The sequence below is a fragment of the Pristiophorus japonicus genome, unplaced genomic scaffold, assembly GCF_044704955.1.
Source record: "Pristiophorus japonicus isolate sPriJap1 unplaced genomic scaffold, sPriJap1.hap1 HAP1_SCAFFOLD_29, whole genome shotgun sequence".
NCBI lineage: Eukaryota > Metazoa > Chordata > Chondrichthyes > Pristiophoridae > Pristiophorus > Pristiophorus japonicus.
In genome coordinates, this window is record NW_027252668.1 from 4,245,792 (window position 1) to 4,269,654 (window position 23,863).

General features: G+C 51.8%; 2 protein-coding genes and 1 pseudogene across 2 annotated transcripts; 2 read left to right on the plus strand and 1 right to left on the minus strand.

Moving 5' to 3' along the window:
- Positions 1 to 2,839: 2,839 nt before the first annotated feature.
- LOC139248247 (zinc finger protein 23-like) lies at positions 2,840 to 8,662 on the minus strand (annotated as a pseudogene).
- A 12,731-nt stretch (positions 8,663 to 21,393) lies between these two features.
- LOC139248135 (histone H1-like) lies at positions 21,394 to 21,936 on the plus strand. The gene has a single exon (XM_070871883.1). The coding sequence runs from the start codon at positions 21,394 to 21,396 to the stop codon at positions 21,934 to 21,936; it is 543 nt and encodes a 180-aa protein (XP_070727984.1).
- A 1,121-nt stretch (positions 21,937 to 23,057) lies between these two features.
- On the plus strand, positions 23,058 to 23,369 carry LOC139248198 (histone H4). Its single transcript, XM_070871938.1, has one exon. It carries the CDS (start codon positions 23,058 to 23,060, stop codon positions 23,367 to 23,369), a length of 312 nt encoding a protein of 103 aa, XP_070728039.1.
- The last annotated feature ends 494 nt before the right edge of the window (positions 23,370 to 23,863 follow it).

Sequence of the window (23,863 nt, forward strand, 5' to 3'; positions counted from 1 at the left end):
ACCCAGAATTGCTCCATCTCAGTCAACATGCTCCTCGCTGGAGTGGAACTAAACTACAGAACCAGTAGGAACCTGTTCAACTTTCGTCGTCTCCAGGCCAGGTCCAAGACCACCCCAACCTCAGTCGTCGAGCTACCATACGCGGACGATGCCTGTGTCTGCGCACATACAGAGGCTGAACTCCCAAATCATAGTCAACGTATTTACTGAGGCATACGAAAGCATGGGCCTTACGCTAAACATCCGTAAGACAAAGATACTCCACAAATCTCCCCCCCCCGCCCCCCAGTCATCAAGGATCCACGGCGCGGTCCTGGACAACGTGGACCATACGGGAACCTCTTATCAACAAGAGCAGACATTGACAACGAGATTCAACACTGCCTCCAATGCACCAGTGCAGCCTTCGGCCGCCTGAGGAAAAGTGTGTTTGAAGACCAGGCCCTCAAATTTGTGACCTAGCTCATGGTCTACAGGGCTGTAGTAATACCTGCCCTCTGTATGTCACAGAGACATGGACCATGTACAGTAGACACCTCAAGTTGCTGGAGAAATACCACCAACGATGTCTCTGCAAGATCCTACAAAGCCCCTGGGAGGACATATGCACCAACATTAGCGTCGTTGACCAGGCCAACATTCCTAACACTGAAGCATTGACCACACTTGATCAACTCCGCTGGGCAAGCCACATTGTTCGCATGCCAGACATGAGACTCCCAAAGCGCGTGCTCTACTCGGAACTCCTTCACGGCAAACGAGCCAAAGGTGGGCAGAGGAAATGTTACATGGACATCCTCAAAGCCTCCCGGAAAAAGTGCAACATCCCCACTGACACCTGGGAGTCCCTGGCCAAAGACCGCACTAAGTGGAGGAAGTGCATCCGGGAGGGCACTGAGCACCTCGAGTCTCATCGCCGAGAGCACACAGAAATCAAACGCAGGCATGGGAAAGAGCGTGTGGCAAACCTGTCACACCCACCCTTTCCCTCAACGACTATCTGTCCCACCTGTGACAGGGACTGTGGTTCTCATATTGGACTGTTCAGCCACCTAAGGATTCATTTTTAGAGTGGAAGCATGTCTGCCTCGATTCAGAGGGGTGCCTATGATAATGACCCAGAATTGGTCACAATATTCCAGTTGAGGCCGAACCAGTATTTTATGCAAGTTCAACATAATATCTACACTTCTGTACTCTATACTTCTATTCATGAAGCCTAGGATCCCATAAGCCTTTCTAACTGCTTTCTCAACCTGCGCTGCCACCTTCAGCGATTGGTTCACATATACTCCTGGGTCTCTCTGTTCATGCACCCCTTTAAAATTGTATTCTTTAGTTTATATTTCCACTCCTCTTTCTTCCAACCAAAATGTATCACTTTTGAACTTTTCTATGTTAAATTTCATCTGTCACATGTCCATCCATTCCACCAGCCTGTGTATGTCTTTCAAGATCTATCACTATCCTCCTCACTGTTCACTGTACTTCTAAGTTTTGTGTCATCTGCAAATTTGGAAATTGTGCCCTGTACACCCAAGTCTAAGTCATTAATATAGATCAAAAAAAGCAGTGGCCCCAGTACTGACCCCTGGGGAACACCACTTCCTCCAGTCTGAAAAACAACCGTTCACCACTACTCTGTTTGTGTCACTTAGCCACTTTCATATCCATGCTGCACTGTCCCGATTTTGCTGGTATTGGTAACACGCCCAGGCTCACTAAACACAAAATCTAGTCTGTTAATCACTTTCAGCTACTGAAAGTACCTCACAGCATCTCTTCTCCCTCCTATATGTGAATAGAGCATCACGCCTGCAAACCTTGTATAAGTTTATATCCACTCAGCAAATCTATTTAAGAAAAGCCTGTAGACCAATGAGACACTGTTAAGGTGCCAGTGTGCTGCTGGTTTGCTTGGCATTTTGCCTGTAATGGACTCTGTATTTTGGTCTCTGTATTTAAGAAAGGATATACTTGCATTAGAGGCTGTTCAGTGAAGGTTCACTAGGTTGATTCCAGAGATGAGGGGGTTGACTCATCAAGAAAGGTTGAGTAGGTTGGGCCTATACAAATTGGAGTTCAGAAGAATGAGAGGTGATCTTATCAAAACATATAAGATGAGAGGGCTCAATAAGGTGGATACAGAGAGGATATTTCCACTCATACAGGAAACTAAAACTAGGGGACATAGTCTTAGAATAAGGGGCAGCCCAATTAAAATTGAGGTGATGAATTTCTTCTCTGATGGTTGTAAATCTATGGAATTCTCTGCCCAAGAGAGCTGTGGAGGCTGGGTCTTTGAATATATTTAAGGCAGAGATAGACAGATTTTTGAGTGATAAGGGAGTAAAAGGTTATGGGGAGCGGGCAGGGAAGTGGAGCTGAGTCCATGATCAGATCAGCCATGGTCTTATTGAATGGCGGAGCAGGCCTGAGGGGCCAAATGGCCTACTCCTGCTCCTATTTCTTATGTTCTAACTGAACATTTCTCCCAGTGTAACCTTGTCTGTAATGAAATGTGTCTTTTAATAAGCCTCAGGTCCTTGCTCATGTCTGCTGTAGATTCTGGAGGTGAGGGGGGTCGACTTATGACGATAGGTTGGGCCTATACACATTTCAGTTCAGAGGAATGAAGTGATCTTAGTGTGGCCCTGAAGGAGTGTGTCCAGGCTGAAATTCTGTTCCCCCTGTATGATCCTCCCCCCAGATTGTCCTTTCTCAACTCCAGCCAGGTGATGCTAAACATTCAGGTGGGAAAGACAAAAATCCACAGCAATGTGTTGAAAGCAACACTAATTTATGTGTCTATATATCAAATATTAAATTCCAGTCCAGCTACAGGAGTTATTAATATCAGCGTTACTAGAGATATAAACCCCAACTGTCAGAATGAACACAATTCAGTCCAGGATGTGATTAACAGCAGAAATAACAGCAGAATCCAACCCCTGCAGTCACTTGTGAACTCGCTGGTGGCTCAGCAGGTTGGATGATCGAATGAATCCCTTCCCACACTCTGAGCAGGTGAACGGCCTCTCCCCAGTGTGAATTCGCTGGTGTCTCAGCAGGTGGTATGACAGAGTGAATCCCTTCCCACACTCGGAGCAGGTGAACGGTCTCTCCCCAGTGTGAAGTCGCTGGTGTATCAGCAGGTGCTGTTTGCTTTTAAAACTCTTCTCACAGTTAGAACATTTAAAAGGTCTCTCCTCAGTGTGAACTCGCTGGTGTCTCAGCAGGGCGAATAACTGAGTGAATCCCTTCCCACAGTCGGAGCAGGAGAACGGTCTTTCCCCAGTGTGAACTTGCTGGTGTATCAGCAGGCTGGATGATACAGTGAAACCCTTCCCACACTCGACGCAGGTGAACGGCCACTCCCCGGTGTGAACTTGCTGGTGTGTCAGCAGGCTGGATGACTGAGTGAATCTTTTCCCACACTCGGAGCAGGTGAACGGCCTCTCCCCAGTGTGAACTCGCTGGTGTGTCAGGAGTTGCTATTTGCTTTTAAAACTCTTCTCACAGTCAGAACATTTAAAAGGTCTCTCCCCAGTGTGAACTCGCTGGTGTCTCAGTAGGGCGGATAACTGAGTGAATCCCTTCCCACAGTCGAAGCAGGTGAACGGCCTCTCCCCAGTGTGAACTCGCTGGTGTGTCAGCAGTCTGGATGATACAGTGAATCCCTTCCCACACTCCTTGCAGATGAATGGCCTCTCCCCAGTGGGAACTTGCTGGTGTGTCAGCAGGTGGGATGATGCAGTGAATCCCTTCCCACAGTCGGAGCAGGTGAACGGACTCTCCCGAGTGTTAACTCGCTGGTGTGTCAGCAGGCTGGATGATACAGTGAATCCCTTCCCACACTCCGTGCAGATGAACAGCCTCTCCCCAGTGGGAACTTGCTGTGTCAGCAGGTGGGATGATGCAGTGAATCCCTTCCCACAGTCGGAGCAGGTAAACGGCTGGTGCATTTTCAGCTGGGACGGGTAGTTGAATCGTTTCCCACGGTCCTCACATTTACATGGTTTCTCCCCAATGTGACTGCGCTTGTGTCTCTCCAGGTTGGATGATTGGCTGAAGCCTTGTCCACACACAGAGCACGTGTACCATTTCTCCCCACTGTGAACGGTGCCTTCTGCTTCCATGGTCAAAAGCTGATGATATTCCGGTCCCGATGTATCGAGTGACTGTCAGATCTTGAAATGATGTTTGGTTTGAGCTTCCAGTCTACAAATCCTCCCCTTTTAATACCCTATAAAGTGAATTTCAAACAGGAAAAAGGGAGTGAGAGAGAAAACCCACAAAAACACAAAGGCAGGTTATGAAATTGAGCTTGATGAATCTGGTCATTTGTGGGGCCAGCACTAGAAAAAAGTGACAATGAAAGCTGCCGGATTGTCATAAAAACACATCTGGGTCATGATTGTCCTTCAGGGAAGGGAACCCACCTCCCGTGACAGTCCCACATGGGAAATTGTTGGTCCCACTGGGCCCAGAAGTACTGGGGGTGAAACCCAGCAGCTTCTCCCTCCTCCCCACTCCAGCTCAAACTGATGCAACAAACAGACCCACACAGGAAGTCAGGGAGAGACTTCCACATCCAGCGCCCTCCCTGATAGAGCAACTGGGAATTGCTGGGCCTGCTGCATAAATGCAAGTGGTGTGCGGGTGGCACTGCCCCCGGGGTTTGCTGGTGCCAGGCTTGGCGGCTCTGACTCGGGGCCTGAGAGCTGCACTCAGTGTTACCCGGGGCCTGAGAGCTGCACTGGGTGTTACCCGGGGCCTGAGAGCTGCACTGGGTGTTACCCGGGGCCTGAGAGCCGCACTCGGTGAAAAAACAGGCAGACAAAAAGCAGGAAACTGTCGACCAATTAGCCTTACATCTGTTGTTGGGAAAATGTTGGGAGTCCATTATTAAAGAAGCAGTAGCAGGACATTTGGAAAAGCAAAATTCGGTCAGGCAGAGTCAGCAAAGATTAATGAAGGGGAAATTAAGTTTGACAAATTTGCTGGAATTCTTTGAGCATGTAATGAACAGGGTGGATAAAGTGGATGTGGTGTAATTGGACATCCAGAAGATATTTGACAAGGTGCCACATAAAAGGTTACTGCACAAGATAAAAGTTCACGGGGTTGGGGGTAATATATTAGCATGGATTGAGGATTGGCTAACTAACAGAAAACAGAGTGTCGGGATAAATGGTTCATTCTCGGGTTGGCAATCAGTAACTAGTGGGGTGCCACAGGGATCAGTGCTGGGACCCCAACTATTTACAATCTATATTAACGACTTGGAAGAAGGGACTGAGTGTAACGTAGCCAAGTTTGATGATGATACAAAGATGGGAGGAAAAGCAATGTGTGAGGAGGAAACAAAGAATATGCAAAAGGACACAGTTAGGCTGAGTGAGTGGGCAAAAATTTGGCAGATGGAGTATAATGTTGGAAAGTGTGAGGTCATGCACTTTGGCAGAAAAAAAATCAAAGAGCAAGTTATTATTTAAATGGAGAAAGATTGCAACGTGCTGCAGTACAGCGGGACCTGGGGGTACTTGTGCATGAAACACAAAAGGTTAGTATGCAGGTAAAGCAAGTGATCAGGAAGGCCAATGGAATCTTGACCTTTATTGCAAAGGGGCTGGAGTATAAAAGCAGCGAAGTCTTGCTACAGTTATACAGGTTACAGGTTATTGGTGAGGCCACACCTGGAATACTGCGTGCAGTTTTGGTTTCCATATTTATGAAAGGATATAGTTGCTTTGGAGGCAGTTCAGAGAAGGTTCATTAAGTTGATTCCGGAGATGAAGGGATTGACTTATGAGAAGAGGTTGGACCTCTACTCATTGGAATTCAGAAGAATGAATGAGAGGTGATTTATCGAAATGTATAAGATTATGAGGGGGCTTGACAAGGTGGATGCAGAGAGAATGTTTTCACTGATAGGGGGGACTAGAACTAGGAGGAATAATCTTAGAATAAGGGGATACCCATTTAAAACTGAGATGAGGAGGAATTTCTTCTCTCAGAGGGTTGTAAATCTGTGGAATTCGCTGCCTCAGAGAGCTATGGAAGCTGGGATATTGAATATATTTAAGATCGAGATAGACAGTTTATTAACCGATAAGGGAATAAGAGGTTGTGGGGAGCAGGCATGGAATTGGACCCGAGTCCATGATCGGATCAGTCATGATCGTATTAAATGGCGGAGCAGGCTTGAGGGGCCGTATGGCCTACTCCTGCTCCTATTTTTTATGTTCTTATTTTCTTATATTGTGGGTGTCTGGTATATGAATGTGGATTGGCTCTGTATCTGCCCATCTCTGGTATGTGGATGAGGGTTTTACTGTGTGTGTCAGTTTCTAATACGAGAGTGTGGGTTTTATACTGTACCTGTCAATTTCTGGTAATTGCCTGTGGGTTTCATTCTGTATCTTTCCATTCCTGGTGTATGTGTGTGTGTTTTGTGCTCGATCTGTCCATCTCTGTTATGTGAATGTGAGCTCTACTTCATACCCGTCATTCTCCAGTATGTTAGTATTGTTTTACTGTGTACCACCAATTCCTGATAGAAAGTAAAACAAATACCCTGTCAATTTTTGTTATGGAGGTGAGTGTTTATGCTGAATCTGTCAGTCTCTGGTAAATGAGTCTGATTTTCACTCTGTATCTACCCGTCTCTGGTATGTGAGTGTGGGTCTTTCTCTGTATCTCTCCATTTCTGTTATGGGAGTCTGGGTTTTATTCTGTACCTGTCAAGTTCTGATATGTGATTGTGGGCCTTACTCTTTCCCTGCCAGTTTCTGCTTAATTGAGAGTGGGCTTTTCTTTGTACCTGTCAGTTTCTGGTATGGAAGAGATGTCTTTACTCTGTACCTGTCAAGTACTGATAAGTGAGTATGGCATTTCACTGTGTCTGTCAATTTATGTTATGGGAATGTGGATTTTAATATGTCAGCCTCTGATATGTGAGTGTGGGTTTTATACTATATCTCAGCCTGTGATATGTGAGTGTGGGTTTTATACTGTATCCTCAGTCTCTGATGTGCGAGTGTGTGTATTCTTCTGTACCCGTCAGGTTTTGGTATGTGTGTTGAGGTTTAATCTGTGCCTCTAAGTTTCTGCTATGTTGGTCTGGGTTTAATCTGTACCTATTTGTTCCTGCTACTTGATTGTGTGTTTTAGTCTGTACCTGTCAGTTTCTGCTGTGAGAGTGTGGAATTTACTCTGTATCTGGTATGTGAACGTGAGGATCAATTTTACTTTTTACCTGTATTTCTCTGATATGGGAGTGAAGATTTTGCCTTCTACCTGTCATTTTTCTGGTGTGTGCGTGTGGGTTTTACTCTGCCCCTATCAGTTTCTGCGATGGAAGTACCAATTTTACTTACTGCCTTTCAGTTTTTGGATATGTGCACATGGGATTTACACTTTACCTGTCACTCTCTGGTGTGCAAGTGCGGATTTTATTCTGTTACTGTCACTTTCATGTATGTGTGTGTGTTGTATACTGTATCTGTCAGTCTATGGTACAGGAATGTGGGTTTTATTCTGCACCTGTCATCTTCTGGTATGTTCTGGGGGTTAAATACTGAATCCATCAGATTCTGAAACTTGAATATGGCTTTTGCTCTGTACCCATCAGCTTCTGATATGAGAGTACGATTTATACTATCTATTTGTTATTTGTTCCGATAGGGGTTTTATTCTCTACCTGCCAGTTTCTGGCAAGTGAGTGTGGGTGTTTAATGTACCTGCCAGTGTGGGGTGTTTAATGTACCTGCCAGTGTGATCGGTTTCAATGGTGAAACAGCATCTGATTCTACTGCTCCATGTGGCTGTAAGATTTACAATGTAACTCTGCCACTTCGGATCACTGTGGGACTGACTGATTCTGCTGCCTGTGATAATTGGATTAGAGACCAGTTCTGTGACCCTACGCTCTGTGAGTGATAATGTACTTACTGTGTGGGAGAAGGAGCTGCCTGAACTGTTCCTCGTGTTCCGGTTGGAGGAAAGCTCTCATTTGTTCTGGCTGGTTGAAGAATATTGCTCTGAGAATAATCATACAAGAACAATATTAGTCACAAGATGGTGAAGATTATGATGGATCTGAGAGAGCAACAATGTATCTCTCGATCACCAGCATTCAATGGAGAAGTCAATGCACCAGATAATATAAACAGTTTTAAAATATTTTCTCCCATACTCCTCTCCGGCAATAGATGTACTTTGTGAAACTCCTCACAGCCAGGTTATGTTTCCACTGTTCACTGTCCAAGAACAACAGACACGGTGAGATTGGAACTGAATCAAGAACATTCACTACTGATTTGGGGAAAGAAAGCAGCAACGATTTGAAAGAGCGAGGTGATTTACTTTCTCTGTTATCTTACACTGTCCACACACAACCCGAGAATGGCCTCTCCCTCCCCCCACTCACACCACGCACTAACACTGGTTCTTGCTCCACTCCGCCCCTTACACACAGCCCCTGAACTCCCCCCGGACTCAGTGCCGGTCTCTGAGCCCATTTGCGGATACGCTCCCAAAGCGCTGCGCTGCTGTAAGGAGGCTGCTGCTCGCTGCCTTACCCCGGGGCCGCGGGCTCTCCATTTCCGGCTGTTTGAAACCATCTTCTTCCGCTCACTGAGTGAATGGTGATCACAGGCAGGGCTGGGGGAGGGGAGGACGCATGCGCTCTTCTGCTCACTGGAACTCAACACACGGGGTGGGGCTGAGGCGCATGCGCAGCTCTGCAATAATTCAGCCTGTAAAAATCAAAGTGCACCTTTCCCAATTTACTTTTATCAGAATCTGAACAAAGGAACTGGGCCTGGGGGGAAAGGACACAGAATGAGTAAAGCTGGGAGCCTTGTCCCTTGGAAATGCTCAATTTGGGATCATTCCGTGCAGGGTGTTTACATAATATAAGAACATAAGAATTAGGAACATGAGTGGGCCATCTAGCCCCTCGAGCCTGCTCCGCCATTCAAAAAGATCATGGCTGATCTGGCCGTGGACTCAGCTCCACTTACCCGCCCGCTCCCCGTAACCCTTAATTCCCTTATTGGTTAAAAATCTATCTATCTGTGATTTGAATACATTCAATGAGCTAGTCTCAACTGCTTCTTTGGGCAGAGAATTCCACAGATTCACAACCCTCTGGGAGAAGAAATTCCTTCCCAACTCAGCTTTAAATTGGCTCCCCCGTATTTTGAGGCTGTGCCCCCTAGTTCTCGTCTCCCCGACCAGTGGAAACAACCCCTCTGCCTCTATCTTGTCTATCCCTTTCATTATTTTAAATGTTTCTATAAGATCACCCCTCATCCTTCTGAACTCCAACGAGTAAAGACCCAGTCTACTCAATCTATCATCATAAGGTAACCCCCTCATCTCCAAAATCAGCTTAGTGAATCATCTCTGGACCCTCTCCAAGGCTAGTATATCCTTCCTTAAGTAAAGTGACCAAAACTGCATGCAGTACTCCAGGTGCGGCCTCACCAATACCCTATACAGTTGCAGCAGGACCTCCCTGCTTTTGTATTCCATCCCTCCTGCAATGAAGGCCAACATTCCATTCACCTTCCTGATTACCTGCTGCACCTGCAAACTAACTTTTTGGGATTCATGCACAAGGACGGCTCTCTCGTCTTGGATCCGGAGGGCGTCAACAACAGGGCCCGTGAATATTACGGGGCTCTGTTCTCTCTGGATCCGTTCAGCGAGGAAGCGCGTAGAGTTTTGTGGGAGGACCTGCCGAAAGTCAGCCCGGAGGGCGGTGAAAATTTGGAAGCTCCACTAAGCCTGGCTCTCGAGGGAAAAAACCCCGGGGCTGGACGGGCTGACCGTGGAGTTCCACAGGGCGTTCTGGGACGTCCTGGGGAGCGACTACGCGCGGGTCCTGGGGGAAAGTCTGGCGACCGGGGAGATGCCCCTCTCTTGGCGCAGGGCAGTCATCGTCCTGCTGCCTAAGAAGGGCGATCTCCGCCTCCTTAAGAACTGGCGCCCGGTCTCCCTCCTCAGCACGGACTACAAAATTTTCGCCAGGGCGATGTCTGCTCGCCTTGGTGCCGTGCTGGACCACATGATCCACCCCGACCAGTCATACACGGTCCCGGGCCGGACAATCCACGACAACATCCATCTGGTCCGGGACCTCATCCATTGTTCCCAGGAGGCTGGTCTGTCGGTCGCCTTCCTATCCCTCGACCAAGAGAAGGCGTTCGACAGGGTGGATCACGACTATCTGCTCGGAACTCTGCGCGCTTTCGGGTTCGGGACGCATTTCGTCGCCCGGATCCGACTTTTGTACGCCGCCGCGGAGTGTCTGATTAAGGTTAACGGGTCCTTGACGGCGCCCCTTCGCTTTAGGAGAGGGGTGCGCCAGGGATGCCCCATGTCCGGCCAGTTATATGCTGTTTGCGTGGAGCCTTTCCTGCGCCTCTTGCGGACGAGGTTGACGGGACTGGCTCTGCAAGGGCCGGGCGTGGAGGTCGTCCTCTCGGCTTACGCCGATGACGTGCTCCTCGCGGTAGAGGATCCCGCTGACCTGCGGAGGATGCGTGAGTGCCAGGAGATTTACTCGGCCGCGTCCTCCGCCAGGATCAACTGGGAGAAATGTTCCGGACTCCTGGTGGGTCAGTGGCGGGTGGACTCCCTGCCGGAGGAGCTCAGGCCTTTTGCCTGGAGCACGACCCATCTCCTCTATCTGGGAGTCTACCTTAGCCCCGACGAGGGAGCCTGGCCGGCGAACTGGCAGGAGCTGGAGGCCAAGGTCGCCGCTCGCCTAGGGCGCTGGACAGGACTGCTCCGAGTGCTGTCCTACAGGGGTCGAGCGCTAGTCATAAACCAGCTGGTGGCCGCAATGCTGTGGTACCGGCTGGTCACTTTGACCCCTCCCCCTGCGTTTGTCGCCAAGATACAGAAGAAGCTGGTGGACTTCTTCTGGAACAACAGGAAGCACTGGGTCTCTGCCGCGGTCTTGAGTCTCCCGCTTGAGGAGGGCGGTCAGTCGTTGGTGTGCATCAGCGCCCAGCTCGCGACTTTCCGTCTTCAGACCCTGCAGAGATACCTTTACGTCGAGCCCCCTCCTAGGTGGTGTGCTCTGGCGAGGTATTTCTTCCGCCAGCAGCTCGACCTCAATTATGACACGCAGCTCCTGTTTGTGAACTTGGGGGGTGCCAGGACCGCCCTCCGGGAGCTGCCTGTCTTTTACAGGGAACTCATCAGGGTCTGGAACAAAGTCTCCACCAAGCGCAGCTCTCCGCCGGCTGGAGTGGCGGCCGTCCTGCAGGAACCGCTGCTCGGGAATCCGTACCTCCACGGCCGAGGCTTTATGTGGCGGTCGGAAGAGAGGGCTGTGGCTGGTGAGGTGACCAGGGTCAGGGACCTGCTCGATGGCGGAGGAGCGGGCTGGATGGCGCCAGACACGCTGGCGCGGCGCCTAAATTCTGCCAACGTCCGCCACGCGGCCGATGCCATCGAGTCGCTAAAAACAGCTCTGGGCCCTGACTCCGTTAGGTGCATCGAGGAGGCTCAAGCACGTGGGGAGATCCCGTCCGAACTGACCCCCGTCCGGACGGAATTCCTCATCGGCGCCAAACCCCGGAACCTCCCTCGGGGGCCGGCGCCTCACAACTTGAGCCGCCTCCGGGAAATCCCCTCCGTGCCTTTCAGTTCCGCGCGGAGGGGTTTCCTGTACGGGCTGCTCCTGCACACCCTCAACTTTGCCATCCTCGCCGGCCGTCCGGACACGCCATGGCGTACCATCTTGCCGTCCGGAGGAGGCGGGGGTCCCCGATGGAGGGCACTCTACGCAGGGGTCCTCCCACTATTCATCGGGGACTTGGCCTGGAGAGTGGTGCACGGAGCAGTGCTGTGCAACAAATTTTTAAGCCGGTTCACGGACTCCCAGGCCGCCTGCAATTTCTGCGGTCTGGAGGAGTCCGTGTTCCATGTTTTTATTGAATGCACGAGGTTGCAGCCCCTGTTCCACTATTTGAAGGGGCTGCTCCTGAAATTCTGGCTGCACTTCAGTCCCACTCTCCTGATCTTTGGGCACCCTGTGCGGAGGGGAGCGGGTAGGTCCGAAGGCCTCCTCGTAGGACTGCTCCTGGGCACGGCCAAGGGTGCCATCAGCCGGTCCAGGCAGCGGGCGGTCGAGGGGGTCGTTCAACCTGACTGCCTGCCTCTCTTCCGCTCTTACATCCGGTCCAGGGTGTCCTTGGAGATGGAGCACGCGGTGTCCACCGGTACGCTCGCGGCCTTCCGCGAGAGGTGGGCACCGGAGGGACTGGAGTGCATCATCACGCCCGGCAACCAAATTTTAATTTGATTTTACGTTTTAAAGTTAATTTGTTTTAATTGCCGGTGCTTTTAGTGTCCCCTTCCCTTTTATAGGGGGCACTGGGGAAAAATTGTGATTTTAGTGCCCAAAAAAAAAACAAAAAAAAAAAAGAAAAAACACAAAAAAAAAAAAAAGGGGGGAAAAAAAGGGCCTTGTAAATGTTTGGAGTGTCACCCAGGTCGGGTGGCACCGTTTAATGTCTTTATGTTTTGCAGGTAAACTCAAAAGAGTTTCATGCACAAGGACGGCTCTCTCGTCTTGGATCCGGAGGGCGTCAACAACAGGGCCCGTGAATATTACGGGGCTCTGTTCTCTCCGGATCCGTTCAGCGAGGAAGCGCGTAGAGTTTTGTGGGAGGACCTGCCGAAAGTCAGCCCGGAGGGCGGTGAAAATTTGGAAGCTCCACTAAGCCTGGCTCTCGAGGGAAAAAAACCCGGGGCTGGACGGGCTGACCGTGGAGTTCCACAGGGCGTTCTGGGACGTCCTGGGGAGCGACTACGCGCGGGTCCTGGGGGAAAGTCTGGCGACCGGGGAGATGCCCCTCTCTTGGCGCAGGGCAGTCATCGTCCTGCTGCCTAAGAAGGGCGATCTCCGCCTCCTTAAGAACTGGCGCCCGGTCTCCCTCCTCAGCACGGACTACAAGATCTTCGCCAGGGCAATGTCTGCTCGCCTTGGTGCCGTGCTGGACCACATGATCCACCCCGACCAGTCCTACACGGTCCCGGGCCGGACAATCCACGATAACATCCATCTGGTCCGGGACCTCATCCATTGTTCCCAGGAGGCTGGTCTGTCGGTCGCCTTCCTATCCCTCGACCAAGAGAAGGCGTTCGACAGGGTGGATCACGACTATCTGCTCGGAACTCTGCGCGCTTTCGGGTTCGGGACGCATTTCGTCGCCCGGATCCGACTTCTGTACGCCGCCGCGGAGTGTCTGATTAAGGTTAACGGGTCCTTGACGGCGCCCCTTCGCTTTAGGAGAGGGGTGCGCCAGGGATGCCCCATGTCCGGCCAGTTATACGCCGTTTGCGTGGAGCCTTTCCTGCGCCTCTTGCGGACGAGGTTGACGGGACTGGCTCTGCAAGGGCCGGGCGTGGAGGTCGTCCTCTCGGCTTACGCCGATGACGTGCTCCTCGCGGTAGAAGATCCCGCTGACCTGCGGAGGATGCGTGAGTGCCAGGAGATTTACTCAGCCGCGTCCTCCGCCAGGATCAACTGGGAGAAATGTTCCGGACTCCTGGTGGGTCAGTGGCGGGTGGACTCCCTGCCGGAGGAGCTCAGGCCTTTTGCCTGGAGCACGACCCATCTCCTCTATCTGGGAGTCTACCTCAGCCCCGACGAGGGAGCCTGGCCGGCGAACTGGCAGGAGCTGGAGGCCAAGGTCGCCGCTCGCCTAGGGCGCTGGACAGGACTGCTCCGTGTGCTGTCCTACAGGGGTCGAGCGCTAGTCATAAACCAGCTGGTGGCCGCAATGTTGTGGTACCGGCTGGTCACTTTGACCCCTCCCCCTGCGTTTGTCGCCAAGATACAGAAGAAGCTGGTGGACTTCTTCTGGAACAACAGGAAGCACTGGGTCTCTGCTGCGGTCTTGAGTCTCCCGCTTGAGGAGGGCGGTCAGTCGTTGGTGTGCGTCAGCGCCCAGCTCGCGACTTTCCGTCTTCAGACCCTGCAGAGATACCTTTACGTCGAGCCCCCTCCTAGGTGGTGCGCTCTGGCGAGGTATTTCTTCCGCCAGCAGCGCGACCTCAATTATGACACGCAGCTCCTGTTTGTGAACTTGGGGGGTGCCAGGACCGCCCTCCGGGAGCTGCCTGTCTTTTACAGGGAACTCATCAGGGTCTGGAACAAAGTCTCCACCAAGCGCAGCTCTCCGCCGGCTGGAGTGGCGGCCGTCCTGCAGGAGCCGCTGCTCGGGAATCCGTACCTCCACGGCCGAGGTTTCATGTGGCGGTCGGAAGAGAGGGCTGTGGCTGGTGAGGTGACCAGGGTCAGGGACCTGCTCGATGGCGGAGGAGCGGGCTGGATGGCGCCAGACACGCTGGCGCGGCGCCTAAACTCTGCCAACGTCCGCCACGCGGCCGATGCCATCGAGTCGCTAAAAACAGCTCTGGGCCCTGACTCCGTTAGGTGCATCGAGGAGGCTCAAGCACGTGGGGAGATCCCGTCCGAACTGACCCCCGTCCGGACGGAATTCCTCATCGGCGCCAAACCCCGGAACCTCCCTCGGGGGCCGGCGCCTCACAACTTGAGCCGCCTCGGGGAAATCCCCTCCGTGCCTTTCAGTTCCGCGCGGAGGGGTTTCCTGTACGGGCTGCTCCTGCACACCCTCAACTTTGCCATCCTCGCCGGCCGTCCGGACACGCCATGGCGTACCATCTTGCCGTCCGGAGGAGGCGGGGGTCCCCGATGGAGGGCACTCTACGCAGGGGTCCTCCCACTATTCATCGGGGACTTGGCCTGGAGGGTGGCGCACGGAGCAGTGCCGTGCAACAAATTTTTAAGCCGGTTCACGGACTCCCAGGCCGCCTGCAATTTCTGCGGTCTGGAAGAGTCCGTGTTCCATGTTTTTATGGAATGCACAAGGTTGCAGCCCCTGTTTTATTATTTGAAGGGGCTGCTCCTGAAATTCTGGCTGCACTTCAGTCCCACTCTCCTGATCTTTGGGCACCCTGTGCGGAGGGGAGCGGGTAGGTCCAAACGCCTCCTCGTAGGACTGCTCCTGGGCACGGCCAAGGGTGCCATCAGCCGGTCCAGGCAGCGGGCGGTCGAGGGGGTCGTTCAACCTGACTGCCTGCCTCTCTTCCGCTCTTACATCCGGTCCAGGGTGTCCTTGGAGATGGAGCACGCGGTGTCCACCGGTACGCTTGCGGCCTTCCGCGAGAGGTGGGCACCGGAGGGACTGGAGTGCATCATCACGCCCGGCAACCAAATTTTAATTTGATTTTACGTTTTAAAGTTTATTTTGTTTTAATTGCCGGTGCTTTTAGTGTCCCCCTCTCCTTTTATAGGGGGCACTGGAAAAAAGGAAAATTTGATTTTAGTGCCCAAAAAAAAAAAAAAAGGGCCTTGTAAATGTCTGGAGTGTCACCCAGGCCGGGTGGCACCGTTGAATGTTTTTATGTTTTGCAGGTAAACTCAAAAGAGTTTCATGCACAAGGACGGCTCTCTCGTCTTGGATCCGGAGGGCGTCAACAACAGGGCACGTGAATATTACGGGGCTCTGTTCTCTCCGGATCCGTTCAGCGAGGAAGCGCGTAGAGTTTTGTGGGAGGACCTGCCGAAAGTCAGCCCGGAGGGCGGTGAAAATTTGGAAGCTCCACTAAGCCTGGCTCTCGAGGGAAAAAACCCCGGGGCTGGACGGGCTGACCGTGGAGTTCCACAGGGCGTTCTGGGACGTCCTGGGGAGCGACTACGCGCGGGTCCTGGGGGAAAGTCTGGCGACCGGGGAGATGCCCCTCTCTTGGCGCAGGGCAGTCATCGTCCTGCTGCCTAAGAAGGGCGATCTCCGCCTCCTTAAGAACTGGCGCCCGGTCTCCCTCCTCAGCACGGACTACAAAATCTTCGCCAGGGCGATGTCTGCTTGCCTTGGTGCCGTGCTGGACCACATGATCCACCCTGACCAGTCCTACACGGTCCCGGGCCGGACAATCCACGACAACATCCATCTGGTCCGGGACCTCATCCATCATTTCCAGGAGGCTGGTCTGTCGGTCGCCTTCCTATCTCTCGACCAAGAGAAGGCGTTTGACAGGGTGGATCACGACTATCTGCTCGGAACTCTGCGCGCTTTCGGGTTCGGGACGCATTTCATCGCCCGGATCCGACTTTTGTACGCCGCCGTGGAGTGTCTGATTAAGGTTAACGGGTCCTTGACGGCGCCCCTTCGCTTTAGGAGAGGGGTGCGCCAGGGATGCCCCATGTCTGGCCAGTTATATGCCATCTGTGTGGAGCCTTTCCTGCACCTCCTGTGGACGAGGTTGACGGGACTGGCTCTGCAAGGGCTGGGCGTGGAGGTCGTCCTCTCGGCTTACGCTGATGACGTGCTCCTCGCGGTAGAAGATCCCGCTGACCTGCGGAGGATGCGTGAGTGCCAGGAGATTTACTCGGCCGCATCCTCCGCCAGAATCAACTGGGAGAAATGTTCCGGATACTGGTGGGTCAGTGGCGGGTGGACTCCCTGCCGGAGGAGCTCAGGCCTTTTGTCTGGAGCACGACCCATCTCCTCTATCTGGGAGTCTACCTTAGCCCCGATGAGGAAGCCTGGCCAGCGAACTGGCAGGAGCTGGAGGCCAAGGTCACCGCTCGCCTAGGGCGCTGGACAGGACTGCTCCGAGTGCTGTCCTACAGGGGTCGAGCGCTAGTCATAAACCAGCTGGTGGCCGCAATGTTGTGGTCCCGGCTGGTCACTTTGACCCCTCCCCCTGCGTTTGTCACCAAGATACAGAAGAAGCTGGTGGACTTCTTCTGGAACAACAGGAAGCACTGGGTCTCTGCCGCGGTCTTCAGTCTCCCGCTTGAGGAGGGCGGTCAGTCGTTGATGTGCGTTAGCGCCCAGCTCGCGACTTTCCGTCTTCAGACCCTGCAGAGATACCTTTACATCGAGCCCCCTCTTAGGTGGTGCTCTCTGGCGACGTATTTCTTCCGCCAGCAGCGCGACCTCAATTACGACACGCAGCTCCTGTATGTGAACTTGGGGGGTGTCAGGACCGTCCTCCGGGAGCTGCCTGTCTTTTACAAGGAACTCATCAGGGTCTGGAACAAAGTCTCCACCAAGGGCAGCTCTCCGCCGGCTGGACTGGCAGCCGTCCTGCAGGAGCCGCTGCTCGGGAATCCGTACCTCCACGACCGAGGTTTTATGTGGCGGTCGGAAGAGAGGGCTGTGGCTGGTGAGGTGACCAGGGTCAGGGACCTGTTCGATGGCGGAGGAGCGGGCTGGATGGCGCCAGGCACGCTGGCGCGGCGCCTAAATTCATTAGACGTGCGCCGCGCGGCCGAAGCCATCGAGTCGCTAAAAACAGCTTTGGGCCCTGACTCTGTTAGGTGCATCAAGGAGGCTCAGGCACGTGGGGAGATCCCGTCCGAACTGACCCCCGTCCGGACGGAATTCCTCATTGGCGCCAAACCCCGGAAACTCCCTCGGGGGCCGGCGCCTCATAACTTGAGCCGCCTCGGGGAAATCCCCTCCGTGCCGTTCAGTTCCGCGCGGAGGGGTTTCCTGTACGGGCTGCTCCTGCACACTCTCAACTTTGCCTTCCTCGCCGGCCGTCCGGACACGCCATGGCGTACCATCTTGCCGTCTGGAGGAGGCGGGGGTCCCCGATGGAGGGCACTCTATGCGGGAGTCCTCCCACTATTCATCGGGGACTTGGCCTGGAGGGTGGTGCATGGAGCAGTGCCGTGCAACAAATTTTTAAGCCGGTTCACGGACTCCCAGGCCGCCTGCAATTTCTGCAGTCTGGAGGAGTCCGTGTTCCATTGAGTTTTTATTGAGTGCACGAGGTTGCAGCCCCTGTTTCATTATTGAAAGGGGCTGCTCCTGAAATTCTGGCTGCACTTCAGTCCCACTCTCCTGATCTTTGGGCACCCTGTGCGGAGGGGAGCGGGTAGGTCCGACGGCCTCCTCGTAGGACTGCTCCTGGGCACGGCCAAGGGTGCCATCAGCCGGTCCAGGCAGCGGGCGGTCGAGGGGGTCGTTCAACCTGACTGCCTGCCTCTCTTCCGCTCTTACATCCGGTCCAGGGTGTCCTTGGAGATGGAGCACGCGGTGTCCACCGGTACGCTTGCGGCCTTCCGCGAGAGGTGGGCACCGGAGGGACTGGAGTGCATCATCACGCCCGGCAACCAAATTTTAATTTGATTTTACGTTTTAAAGTTTAATTTGTTTTAATTGCCGGTGCTTTTAGTGTCCCCCTCCCCTTTTATAGGGGGCACTGGAGGAAAAAAAAACATTGGATTTTAGTGCCCAAAAAGAAAAAGAAAAACACAAAAAAACACAAAAAAGAAAAAAATGGGCCTTGTAAATATCTGGTGTGTCATCCAGGTTGGGTGGCACCGATTAATGTTTATGTTTTACAGGTAAACTCCAAAAGAGTTTCATGCACAAGGACCCCCAGGTCCCTCTGCACCACAGCATGTTGTAATTTCTCCCCATTCAGCCGTCTTCACAAAGCAATCCTGCAAAAACATCGGAGGGATGAGGGAGTGGGAGTTTTTGCTGGGACCGCGCAGGAGTTAATATCTGACAGAAAATGTTCGAGATTAGTTTAGTGAGAGAAACTTCTTCACCCAGAGAGTGGTGAACCTGTGGAATTCTCTACCACAGAAAGTTGTTGAGGCCAATTCACTAAATATATTCAAAAAGGAGTTAGATGAAGTCCTTACTACTAGAGGGATCAAGGGGTATTGCGAGAAAGCAGGAATGGGGTACTGAAGTTGCATGTTAAGCCATGAACTCATTGAATGGCAGTGCAGGCTGGAGGGGCCGAATGGCCTACTCCTGCACCTATTTTCTATGTTTCGATTAGAGTCAAACACTCGGTCACTGAGAGTAATATCGAAGTGGATAATCAAGAGGTTATATGTAGGGAGGAACTTATTACAATCACTATCACGAATGAAGTAGTACTCGGTGAAATAATGGGATGAAAGACAGACAAGTCGCCTGGAATTGATGGCTTACATCCTGTGGTCTTATGAAATGTGGCTGTAGAGATAGTGGATGCATTGTTTGTAATCTACCAAAATTCCCTGGATTGTGGGATGGTCCCAGCAGATTGGAAAACCGCAAATGTAACACCCTTATTTAAAAAAGGAGGCAGACAAAAAGCAGGAAACTATCACCCAGTTAACCTAACATCTATCATTGGGAAAATGCTGGAGTCCATTATTAAGGAAGCAGTAGCAGGACATTTGGAAAAGCATGATTCAATCAAGCAGAGTCAGCATGCTTTTATGAAAGGGAAATCATGTTTGACAAATTTGCTGGAGTTCTTTGAGGATGTAACGAGCAGGGTGGATAAGGGGGAACCAGTGGATGTGGTGTATTTCCATTTTCAGAAGGCATTCGATAAAGTGCCACATAAGAGGTTACTGCACAAGATAAAAGCTCACGGGATTGGGAATAATATATGCTTGGATAGAGGATTGACTAACGAACAGAAAACAAAGTCGAGATAAATGGGTCATTTTCCGGTTGGCAAACAGTAACTAGTGGGGCGTCATAGGGATTGGTGCTGGGTACTCAACTATTTACAATCAATATTAATGACCTGGATGACGGGATCGAGTTTAATTTAGCCAAGTTCGACGATGATACAAAGATGGGTAGGAAAGCAAATTGTGAAGAAGACACAAAAAATCTGCAAAGGAATATAGACAGGCTAAGTGAGTGAGCATAAATGTGGCCCATAAGAACATAAGAAATAGGAGCAGGAGTAGGCCATATAGTCCCTCGAGCCTGGTCCGCCATTTAGTGTGATCATGGCTAATCCTATCATGGACTCAGGTCCACTTCCAGATGGAGTATAATGTGGGAAAATGTGAGGTTATCCACTTTGGCAGAAATAATAGAAAAGCAAATTATAATTTAAATAAAGAAAAATTACAAAGTGCAGCAGTACAAAGCGATCTGGGGATCCTTGTGCATGAAACACAAAAAGTTTGCATGCAGGTACAGCAAGTAATCAGGAAGGCAAATGGAATGTTGGCCTTTATTGCAAGGGGGATAGAGTATAAAAACAGAGAAGTCCTGCTACAACTGTACAGGGTATTGGTGAGGCCACATCTGGAGTACTGTGTACAGTTTTGGTCTCCGTATATAAGGAAGGATATACTTGCATTGGAGGCTGTTCAGAGAAGATTCACTCAGTTGATTCCGAAGATGAGGCCAATGACTTATGAGGATAGGTTTGAGTAGATTGGGCCTAAAAACATTGGAGTTCAGAAGAATGAGAGGTGATCTTATTGAAACTTATAGGATAATGAGGGGACTTGACAAGGTGGATACAGAGAGGATATTTCCACTCATAGGGGCAACTAAAACTTGGGGACATAATCTTAGAATTAGGGGCTGCCCATTTAAAACTGGGAAGAGGAGGAATTTCTTCTCTCAGAGGGTTGTAAATCTATGGAATTATCTGCGCCAGAGAGCTGTGGCGTCTGGGTCATAGAATATATTTAAGGCGGAGATAGTCAGATTTTTGAGCGATAATGGAGTAAAGGTGTGTGGAGAAAGAGTCAGACTGAACACTGTGAGCTCAAAGTAAAGTGTGACCTTTGTCTTTGATTGCAGGTCTCCAGAATGCCTCTCCAACCTGGGAAGCCTCCTTAAATACCTGTGCTCCCAAAGAATTATGGGATCCTTGGGACTCCAGGGGATGAGCCCTCTGGTGGCTGTATAGAGTAAATACAAGTATACAGATATAACAAAAGGGTTATGCGGAGCGGGCAGGGAAGTGGAGCTGAGTCCATGATCAGATCAGCCATGATTTTATTGAATGGCAGAGCATGCTCGAGGGATCAAATGGCCTACTCCTGCTCTGATCACAGCCAAGCAAGTGATAAATGTGGGACACTGTTTCTCTCACTCTCTGACACTGTCCCGCAGTGTGGGATTCACAATGTGTCTGTCTCTGGTACAATATAGTGAGAGAGGAGACTTCATCTTCTGTCTCTCCAGAATAAAATGGGACTTCACAGGTCAGCCTGGAACTGATACTGTGCATGTCTTTCTGTGTCTCACCGACCTATCTCGCACTCTCCTGTCTCTCGCTCAGACCTCTCCCCTCTCTCTGCCTCTCTGTTGCTATCCGTTCTCTCTTGTACTGGTTGTGAAGGCGGGACACTGTTATTTAGCGTGATGTGGAAACACTGTTGGATGTGCAAGACGGATAATGTCTCTGTTTCTCTCTCTGGTGCAATACGTGAAGGTGTAGCACTGTTACTGAGCGTATTATGGAGACATTGATACAAAGTGTAAAACTGATACTGTATCTGTCTGTGTCTGGGCGACCAACATCCTCAAGGTTGTGGCCGATGGCAAGGATCGCAGAGGAATGTCCCTGGCCACGATAAAGAAGGCTCTGGCGGCCAAAGGCGTGGATGTGGAGAAGCGCGGGTCCAAGATAAGATTCAGTATTAAGAGTAATGTGATGAATGGCTCCCTGAAGCAGATCAAGGGCACGGGCGCCTCGGGCTCCTTCAAAATCGCTAATACAGATCCCCAGGAGAAAGTGGGAAAGAAGGTGAAGAAAGCAGCAGCCAAGAAATCTCCAGCAAAGAAAGCAGCAGCCAAGAAATCTCCAGCAAAGAAAGCAGCAGCCAATAAAACGAGCACCAAGAAGGCGCTAACGGCAAAAAAGACAGCGAAAGGGCCGGCTAGGAAGAAGGCGGCGGTGAAGAAGCCCAAGAGCCCCAAGAAAGTGAAGGCAGCCAAAAAGGTGGAGAACCCGAGTCAAGGCCACGCCCAAATCAGCAAAGGCCAAGAAAGCAGCACCCAAAAAGTAAATAAAAAGGCAACTTCTAAACATTTAAACCCAAAGGCTCTTCTCAGAGTCACCCACGCCTCTCAGAAAAGAGCTGATCCCGGAATCAAATAATCCCTGTCCCGGGCTCAGATTCCAGATATAAATCATTGAAAATGACCCCGGGATCCCTCGTGACTCGTTGGCATTGGCTGCACGCCCCCCCCCCCCCCCCCCAGTGTCTGCACCCACCCTCCCCCAGTGTCTGCACCCACCCCTCCACCAGTGCCTGCACCCACCCCTCCCCCAGTGTCTGCACCCACCCCTCCCCCAGTGCCTGCACCCACCCCTCCCCCAGTGCCTGCACCCACCCCTCCCCCAGTGTCTGCACCAACCTCTCCCCCAGTGTCTGCACACTCCCTCCCCCACTGTCTGCACACTCCCTCCCCCAGTGTCTGCACCAACCTCTCCCCCAGTGCCTGCACCCACCCCTCCCCCAGTGTCTGCACCCACCCCTCCCCCAGTGTCTGCACCAACCTCTCCCCCAGTGTCTGCACACTTCTTCCCCCAGTGTCTGCACCCACCCCTCCCCCAGTGCCTACAATAAAACACAGAGAATGGGATGTCCGGCCCGGGCCTCACTATAACTCGGGTTTGAGTCCGGCTCCAGTCTCAGTTCCTGGTCATTGTCATTTCACAGATTCAGGGGGAAGAGTCTCTGTGAGACGGTGGGACTGGCGGCGATACCCCGCCTCACAACTCAAACCCCAAATTCTCCAAATCAGCTGGAATAAGGTGTTTGTAAAGTGCTGAACCGGTCTGTGAGAGGAGATGGAATAGTCTGAGATTGATAGCGAACGGACTATATAGGCGGGAATATTCCTGATTGTGAATTGTACCGGGACCTTATTTAACAGGTTCTGGTCCCTGGAAGCCTTGAATATGAATTCCGAGTCTGTAAGGGCTTGTGCGGAGCGCTGTGTATCGGTTGTATTGTGGAGAAAACAATTTGAAATTGGCGGTTGCAGAAAGCTGGAGGTGGAGCTGGAAGATCAGAGGCGGAGCTCTGCTCTGTCTCTCAATCTTGATTCTGTCTCCTCCCCTGCGGCGCTCTCTGTTTAACCTCTCACTCTGTCTCCTCCCCTTCCCGCCTCTCTCACTCTGCGCTTTCTCAGTCAGGTCGGGGCCGTCTCTATAAAAAAGGAGCCAGGAGCAGTTGGTTCGTCATTCAGCGACAGTTTGAGTGAAGAATCATCATGTCTGGGCGAGGAAAAGGAGGCAAAGGACTGGGCAAAGGCGGAGCCAAGCGGCACCGTAAAGTGCTCCGTGATAACATCCAGGGCATCACCAAACCCGCCATCCGCCGCCTGGCTCGCCGTGGCGGTGTCAAGCGGATCTCGGGCCTGATCTACGAGGAGACCCGCGGGGTGCTGAAGGTTTTCCTGGAGAATGTCATCAGGGACGCCGTCACCTACACCGAGCACGCCAAGCGCAAGACGGTCACTGCCATGGATGTGGTGTACGCTCTCAAACGCCAGGGCCGCACTCTCTATGGATTCGGCGGCTGAACAACTCCACCCTTTCCACCCAGCACAACACAAAGGCTCTTTTAAGAGCCACCCACCGCCTCACAGAGAGAGCAGTGACCTGGGGATGGCAGTGTGGACAGTTTTGTTGGGAAATTATTTCAGCTATTTAATTAAAGGAAAGAAACACTTTGATATATATAGCGCCTTACATGGCCATCGGACTTCTCAAAGCCAATGAAGTACTTTTGCAGTGCAGTCGCTGTAGGAATATGGGAACTATTAAATATTTTAGAACAATAGTTTAATATGAGATAAGAAAATCCGGGTGTCCCGGTCACAATCGGCGGGCGGGGATACACAGTCTCCCCTCAGATAATCCTGTCATGTTGTGAGCTGTGTGTGAGAATCGGTGAAACGGGACGGCACTGGCGGGATGGATGCGGGACTTGTGTTTACAGGATGCAGTGACCGGGGAATTTTTCCCGCCCGCTGCTAACCCATCAGGAAATGGGACAGAATTAAAACCGGAATGT

What these genes read in the sequence shown, in the direction of transcription:
- LOC139248135 (XM_070871883.1), top strand. Translation starts at nt 21,394, where the DNA reads ATGTCCCTGGCCACGATAAAGAAGGCTCTGGCGGCCAAAGGCGTGGAT.
- LOC139248198 (XM_070871938.1), top strand. Translation starts at nt 23,058, where the DNA reads ATGTCTGGGCGAGGAAAAGGAGGCAAAGGACTGGGCAAAGGCGGAGCC.